General features: G+C 39.1%; 1 protein-coding gene across 1 annotated transcript; it reads left to right on the top strand.

The window, feature by feature from the left end:
- LOC108638252 (ATP synthase subunit g, mitochondrial) lies at positions 7,682-8,125 on the top strand. The gene has a single exon (XM_018064236.1). The coding sequence runs from the start codon at positions 7,710-7,712 to the stop codon at positions 8,019-8,021; it is 312 nt and encodes a 103-aa protein (XP_017919725.1). The 5' UTR covers positions 7,682-7,709; the 3' UTR covers positions 8,022-8,125.

Raw genomic sequence — 8,874 nt, 5'->3', positions numbered from 1 at the left:
TGGTGCTGGGAAAACTGGTCAACCACTTGTAGAAGAATGAAACTACAACACTTTCTAACACCATACACAAAAATAAACTCAACATGGATTAAGATCTAAATGTAAGACCAGAAACTATAAAACTCCTATAGGAAAACATAGGCAAAACACTCTCCGACATAAATCACAGCAGGATTCTCTATGACCTACCTCCCAGAGGAATGGAAATAAAAGCAAAAATAAACAAATGGGACCTAATTAAACTTAAAAACATTTGAACAATGAAGGAAACTATAAGAAAGGTGAAAAGATAACCTTCAGAATGGGAGAAAATAATAGCAAATTAATTAATCTCAAAATAATAGCAAATGAATTAATCTCAAAAATTAATTCTGACAATGAATTAATCTCAAAAATATACAAGCAGTGCATGCAGCTCAACTCCAGAAAAATAAACCACCCAATCAGAAAATGGGCCAAAGAACTAAACAGACATTTCTCCAAAGAAGATATACAGATGGCTAACAAACACATGAAAAGATGCCCAACATCACTCATTATCAGAGAAATGCAAATCAAAACTACAGTGGGGTACCATATCACACCAGTCAGAATGGCTGCTATCCATAAGTCTACAAACAATAAATGCTCAAGAGGGTGTGGAGAAAAGGGAACCCTCTTACACTGTTGGTGGGAATGCAAACTAGTACAGCCACTATGGAGAACAGTGTGGAGATTCCTTTAAAAACTTGAAATAGAACTGCCATATGACCCAGCAATCCCACTGGTGGGCATACACACCAAGGAAAACAGAATTGAAAGAGACACGTGTACCCCGATATTCATCGCCGCACTGTTTATAGTAGCCAGGACATGGAAGCAACCTAGACGTCCATCATCAGACGAATGGATAAGGAAGCTGTGGTATATATACACAATGGAATATTACTCAGCCATTAAGAAGAATACATTTGAATCAGTTCTAATGAGGTGGATGAAACTGGAGCCTATTATACAGAGCGAAGTACACCAGAAAGGAAAACACCAATACAGTATACTAATGTACATATATGGACTTTAGAAAGATGGTAAGAAAAGACCCTGATGCTGGGAGGGATTGGGGGCAGGAGGAGAAGGGGACGACAGAGGATGAGATGGCTGGGTGGCATCACTGACTCGATGGACATGAGTTTGAGTAAACTCCAGGAGTTGGTGATGGACAGGGAGGCCTGGCATGCTGCAATTCATGGGGTCGCAAAGAGTCAGACCCTACTGAGTGACTGAACTGAACTGAACTGAACGATAATCCTATATATGCAACAGCAAAAGAGACACAGATGTATAGAACAGTCTTTTGGACTCTGGGAGAAGGCAAGGGTGGGATGATTTGAGAGAATAGCATTGAAACATGTATATTGTAATATGTGAAACAGATCACCAGTCCAGGTTCGATGCATGAGACAGGGTGCTCAGGGCTGGTGCACTGGGATGACCCAGAGGGATGGGATGGGGAGGGAGGTGGGAGGGGGGTTCAGGATGGGGAACACATGTACACCCATGGCTGATTCATGTCGATGTATGGCAAAACCATTACAATATTATAAAGTAATTAACCTCCAATTAAAATAAATAAATTTATATTAAAAATAAATTATTTTTAAAAAATATTAGCTACCAGGGCAGCCCATTACTATGTATATGTCTACACCAAATGAATGATTTAATTAAATATTTTAACTCCTAAATGATCAGGGGAAACTGGTGACCCCCTTGAGATTTACTAATCTTATGATTTATTTGAGGTTTTCTGTATTAAACAGATTTAAACGGGTGGCAAAAATAAATAAATAAAAGCTATCAAAGCATATGCAGAAGGAGGTGGGGAGACTGGAATCCTTGTGAACTGCTAATGGGAATGTAGAATGACATAGCCACTGGGGAAAAAGTAGGATGAATCTTCAAAAACTTAAGCATAGGATTATCATATGACCCAGCAATTCCACCTCTAGGTATAGTTCCAAAAGGTTTGAAAACAGGTACTACTTAAACAGATACTTATATACGAATGTTCAAGCAGCAGTATTCACAACAGCCAAAAGTGGCAACAAACTGTCTGCCCATAGATGAATGGGTAACTAAGATGTGAAATATATGGCTATCATTGATAATGTATGACTGAACAAGAAATTCTCTGGAGGTCCAGTGATTAAGACTCTGCCTTCCAATGCAGAGGTGTGGGTTCAATCTCTGGCTGGAGAACTAAGGTTCCATATGCTATAGGGTGAGTCTAAAATTTTAAAACATAAATAAGGCTTTTTAAAAATATATATATATTATTGAACATTACTCAGCCATATAAAAGTGTAAAGTACCAAAACATGCTATTGCACAGCATGGATGAACCTTGAAGACATTATGCTAAGTGAAATAAGCCAGACACAAAAGGACAAGTATATAAGATTCAACTTATACAAGGTACCAGAATAGACAGATTCATAAAGAGAGAATATAAAGTAAAGGTTACCAGGGGCTGGAGGAGAGGAAAGAATAGGGAATTAGTATTTAATGGGTATAGTTTCTCTTTGGGATGATGAAAAAGTTCTTAAAATAAATAGTGGTGACAATTATATAACATTATAAATGTGCTTAATGATACTGAATTGTATGCTAAAAATGGTAACATTTATGTTATGTATATCTTACTATAATACATATATATAAATGATGCAATGGATCAGTTAGACCTAACTGATATCTATAGGACATTTCACCCCTAAACAATGAATTTCACCTTTTTCTCAAGTGTACGTGGAACCTTTCCAGGATAGATCACATCCTGGGCCATAAATCTAGCCTTGGTAAATTTAAAAAAATTGAAATCATTCCAAGCATCTTTTCTGATCATGCTGTGGTAAGATGAGATGTCAACTACAGGAATAAAACCATTAAAAACACAACCATATGGAGGTTAAATGGGGTTCTCAAGGCAAGAATACTGAAGTGGTTTGCCCCCACTGGAGAAGGGAGTGGCAAATCACTTCAGTATTCTTGCCTTGAGAACCCCATGAACAGTACGAAAAGGTAAAATGATAGGATAATGAAAGAGGAACTCCCCAGGTCAGTAGGTGCACAATATGCTACTGGAGATCAGTGGAGAAATAACTCCAGAAAGAATGAAGGGATGAAGCCAAAGCAAAAATAATACCCAGCTGTGGATGTGACTGGTGATAGAAGCAAGGTCCAATTGCTGTAAAGAGCAATATTGCATAGGAACCTGGAATGTCAGGTCCATGAATCAAGGCAAATGGGAAGTGGTCAAACAAGAGATGGCAAGAGTGAACATCGACATTCTAGGAATCAGTGAACTAAAATGGACTGGAAAGAGTGAATTTAACTCAGATGACTATTATGCCTACTACTGTGGGCAGGAATCCCTCAGAAGAAATGGAGTAGCCATCATGGTCAACAAAAGATTCCGAAATGCAGTACTTAGATGCAATCTCAAAAACGACAGAATGATCTCTGTTCATCTCCAAGGCAAACCATTCAATATCACAGTTATCCAAGTCTATGCCCCAACCAGTAATGCTGAAGAAGCTGGAGTTGAACGGTTTTATGAAGACCTACAAGACCTTTTAGAACTAATATGCAAAAAAGATGTCCTTTTCATTATAGGGGACTGGAATGCCAAAGTAGGAAGTCAAGAAACACCTGGAGTAACAGGCAAATTTGGCCTTGGAATGCGGAATGAAGCAGGGCAAAGACTAATAGAGTTTTGCCAAGAAAATGCACCGGTCATAGCAAACACCTTCTTCCAACAACACCAGAGAAGACTCTACACATGGACATCACCAGATGGTCAACACCAAAATCAGATTGATTATATTCTTTGCAGCCAAACATGGAGAAGCTCTATACAGTCAACAAAAACAAGACCAGGAGCTGACTGTGGCTCAGATCATGAACTCCTTATTACCAAATTCAGACTCAAATTGAAGAAAGTAGGGAAAACCACTAGACCATCCAGGTATGACCTAAATCAAATCCCTTATGATTATACAGTGGAAGTGAGAAATAGATTTAAGGGTCTAGATCTGATAGATAGAGTGCCTGATGAACTATGGACTGAGGTTCGTGACATTGTACAGGAGACAGGGATCAAGACCATCCCCATGGAAAAGAAATGCAAAAAAGCAAAATGGCTGTCTAGGGAGGCCTTAAAAATAGCTGTGAAAAGAAGAGAAGTGAAAAGCAAAGGAAAGATATAAGCATCTGAATACAGAGTTCCAAAGAATAGCAAGAAGAGATAAGAAAGCCTTCCTCAGTGATCAATGCAAAGAAATAGAGGAAAAGAACAGAATGGGAAAGACTAGAGATCTCTTCAAGAAAATTAGAGATACCAAGGGAATATTTCATGCAAAGATGGGCTCGATAAAGGACAGAAATGGTCTGGACCTAACAGAAGCAGAAGATATTAAGAAGAGGTGGCAAGAATACACAGATCTGTACAAAAAAGATCTTCACGACCCAGATAATCACGATGGTGTGATCACTAATCTAGAGCCAGACATCCTGGAATGTGAAGTCAAGTGGGCCTTGGAAAGCATTGCTATGAACAGAGCTAGTGGAGGTGATGGAATTCCAGCTGAGCTATTTCAATCCTGAAAGATGATGCTGTGAAAGTGCTGCACTCAATATGCCAGCAAATTTGGAAAACTCAGCAGTGGCCACAGGACTGGAAAAGGTCAGTTTTCATTCCAATCCCAAAGAAAGGCAATGCCAAAGAATGCTCAAACTACTGCACAATTGCACTCATCTCACATGCTAGTAAAGTAATGCTCAAAATTCTGCAAGCCAGGCTTCAGCAATATGTGAACAGTGAACTTCCAGATGTTCAAGCTGGTTTTAGAAAAGGCAGAAGAACCAGAGATCAAATTGCCAACATCTGCTGGATCATGGAAAATGCAAGAGTTCCAGAAAAACATCTATTTCTGCTTTATTGCCTATGCCAAAGCCTTTGACTGTGTGGCTCACAATAAACTGTGGGAAATTCTTCAAGAGATGGGAATACCAGACCACCTGACCTGCCTCTTGAGAAATCTGTATGCAGGTCAGGAAGCAACAGTTAGAACTGGACATGAAACAACAGACTGGTTCCGAGTAGGAAAAGGAGTACATCAAGGCTGTATATTGTCACCCTGCTTATTTAACTTCTATGCAGAGTACATTGTAAGAAACGCTGGACTGGAAGAAACACAAGCTGGAATCAAGATTGCTGGGAGAAATATCAATAACCTCAGATATGCAGATGACACCACCCTTATGGCAGAAATTGAAGAGGAACTAAAAAGCCTCTTGATGAAAGTGAAAGCAGAGAGTGAAAAAGTTGACTTAAAGCTCAACATTCAGAAAACGAAGATCATGGCATCTGGTCCCATGACTTCATGGGAAATAGATGGGGAAACAGTAGAAAGTGTCAGACTTTATTTTTTTGGGTTCCAAAATCACTGCAGATGGTGACTGCAGCCATGAAATTAAAAGACGCTTACTCCTTGGAAGAAAAGTTATGGCCAACCTAGATAGTATATTCAAAAGCAGAGACATTACTTTGCCGACTAAGGTCCGTCTAGTCAAGGCTATGGTTTTTCCTGTGGTCATGTATGGATGTGAGAGTTGGACTGTGAAGAAGGCTGAGCGCTGAAGAATTGATGCTTTTGAACTGCAGTGTTGGAGAAGACTCTTGAGAGTCCCTTGGACTGCAAGGAGATCCAACCAGTCCATTCTGAAGATCAGCCCTGGGATTTCTTTGGAAGGAATGATGCTAAAGCTGAAGCTCCAGTACTTTGGCCACCTCATGTGAAGAGTTGACTCATTGGAAAAGACTCTGATGCTGGGAGGGATTGGGGGCAGGAGGAGAAGGGGACGACCGAGGATGAGATGGCTGGATGGCATCACTGACTCGATGGACGTGAGTCTGAGTGAACACCGGGAGATGGTGATGGACAGGGTGGCCTGGCGTGCTGTGATTCATGGAGTCGGACACAACTGAGCAACTGAACTGAACTGAACTGAAACCAGAAAGAAAAACACCAATACAGTATACTAACGCATATATATGGAATTTAGAAAGAAGGTAATGGTAACCCTATAGGTGAGGCAGCAAGAGACACAGATGTATTGAACAGTCTTTTGGACTCTGTGGGAGAGGGAGAGGGCAGGATGATTTGGGAGAATGACATTGAAACATGTAAAATATCATATGTGAAGCGAATCACCAGTTTAGGTTTGATGCATGATACAGGGTGCTTGGGGCTGGTGCACTGGGATGACCCAGAGGGATGGGATGGGGAGGGAGGTGAGAGGGAAGTTCATGATGGGGAACACATGTACACTCATGGTGGATTCAAGTCAATGTATGGAAAACCAATACAATTTTGTAAAGTAAAATAAATATACTAATTAATTTTTAAAAATAAATAAAAGTGAGGCACTCTATACATAAAAATAAATAAATCCAAGAAAGATTCTCTATGACACACCTCCTATAGTAATGGAAATAAGAACAAAAGTAAACAAATGGGACCTCATTAAACTTAAATGCTTTTGCACAACAAAGGAAACTATAAGTAAGGTGAAAAGCCAACCCTCAGAACGGGAGAAAATAATAGCAACTGAAACAACTGACCAAGGATTAATTTCCAAAGTATGCTAGCAGCGCATACAACTCAATACCGAAAAGCAAACAACCCAGTCAAAAAGTGGGTAACAGACCTAAGCAGCCATTTCTCCAAAGAAGACATACAGGCTAATAAACACTTGAAAAAATGCTCAACATTGCTCATTATTAGAGAAATGCAAATCAAAATTAGAATGAAATATTACCTCACACCAGTTAGAATGGCGATCATCAAAAGTCTACAGCAATAAATGCTAGAGAGGGTGTGGAGAAAAGAGATTGTTCTTGCACTGTTGATGGGAATGTAAATTGATGCAGCCACAATGGAAGATGGTATGGAGATTCCTTAAAAAGCTAGGTATAAAACCACGATGTGACTCAGCAATCCCACTCCTAGGCATATACCCTGAGGAAATAAAAACTGAAAGAGATACATGTATCCCATTGTTCACTGCAGCACTATTTATAATAGCTAAAACATGAAAGCAACCTAGATGTCCATTGACAGATGAATAGATAAAGAAGTGGTACATATACACAATGGAATATTAATCAGCCATAAAAAGGAATGCATTTAAGTCAGTTTTAATGAGGTGGATGAACCTAGAGCCTATTATCCAGAGTGAAGTAAGTCAGATAGAGAAAGATAAATATCGTATTCCAACACATATATACAGAATCTAGAAAAATGGTAATGAAGAATTTATTTGCAGGTCATCAGTGGAGAAACAGACAAAAAGTATAGACCAATGGTCGTGGGAGAGGGGAGGCAAGGGTGAGAGGGTGATATGTATGATGAGAGTAACATGGAAATTTATATTACCATATGTAAAATAGACAGCCAATGGGAATTTGCTGTATGCTCTATATCAACCTAGACGGGTGGGATGCGGAGGGAGATGGGAGGGAGCTTCAAAAGGGAGAGGGTGTATGTATACCTATGACTGATTCATGTTGAGGTGTGACAGAAAACAACAAAATTCTGCAAAGCAATTATCATTCTTCTAAAAAAAACACTTTTGAGTCGGGGTGACGGGCTCTCCGTCCTAGGACCATGGCCCAGTTTGTCCGTAACCTCGCGGAGAAGGCCCCGGCGCTGGTCAACGCTGCTGTGACTTACTCGAAGCCTCGATTGGCCACGTTTTGGTACTATGCCAAGGTTGAGCTGGTTCCTCCAACCCCTGCTGAGATCCCTACAGCAATTCAGAGCTTAAAAAAAATTATCAACAGTGCTAAAACTGGTAGCTTCAAACAACTCACTGTTAAGGAAGCTCTACTGAATGGTTTGGTGGCCACTGAGGTGTGGATGTGGTTTTATGTTGGCGAGATCATAGGCAAGCGTGGCATCATTGGCTATGATGTTTGAAGACCAATTTTTAACATGTGATTATATTTGCTTTATTATTCAAGTGTTCTTGGACCATGTGTGAACAGACTGCTATTTGAATAAAATAAGACAATGTGTCAGAATCAGTGTTTTCTCTATCAAACACTACATGGCAGGTCATAATTTGTCTTGAAATTAAGTCGGGTTGTCTTTTGCTTTAATGTATTAATACAGTTCTAAATGCATGCCTTTGCTTAGCCTGCAATTGGAAAAGATATACATGAGTATACCAACCTGGTACCTGTATAAATGAGGTTAACTTTATTCTGAAAGCTTGAAATAAATTATATTTAAGCTTTATTTCTAGAAAAGCTGGGGGGAAGGCTTTGAGAAAATGAGAACTTGCTTCAGTAGGAGAAATAATAATACCATGTGCCAAGCATGATACAGTTAAATCACGTAGCATTAAGAATACAATTTGGGCAGTTTTTCTTTGCAAAAATCAGAGAAAGATCCCTTTGACAACACCTTGTCAACTTGAATATAGCCTCCCAAAAGAACAGCATGATGATAATCTGTGTATCTTTGTAACATCTTTAACATTAGGACAGAGTGAATGAAAGCAATAACGTATTTTTCATCTGATTTTGATATTTGTTGTATTATTAATCTGTCCAGTTTTTAAGGACCTATCTTTACAAAAATAAAACATCCTATAGATATTTAACAGGGTTATGATTTAGTACTCTCCTTGGGCCTAAATAGTATATTATGTCCTGAAATAAATGTAAGTGATTGGTATAAAAAAAAAAACTTTTATTTTTAAAAAAGCCATTGTTCCCTCTGTCTATATATTTTTTTTCTCAAGACACATAAGATGATAAAGTATCTA

Source organism: Capra hircus, chromosome 19, assembly GCF_001704415.2.
Source record: "Capra hircus breed San Clemente chromosome 19, ASM170441v1, whole genome shotgun sequence".
Lineage (NCBI taxonomy): Eukaryota > Metazoa > Chordata > Mammalia > Artiodactyla > Bovidae > Capra > Capra hircus.
This window is presented reverse-complemented; position numbering and strand designations above follow the sequence as displayed.

Bases quoted from the DNA above. Each gene is read 5' to 3' on its own strand.
- LOC108638252 (XM_018064236.1), top strand. From the start codon at position 7,710: ATGGCCCAGTTTGTCCGTAACCTCGCGGAGAAGGCCCCGGCGCTGGTC.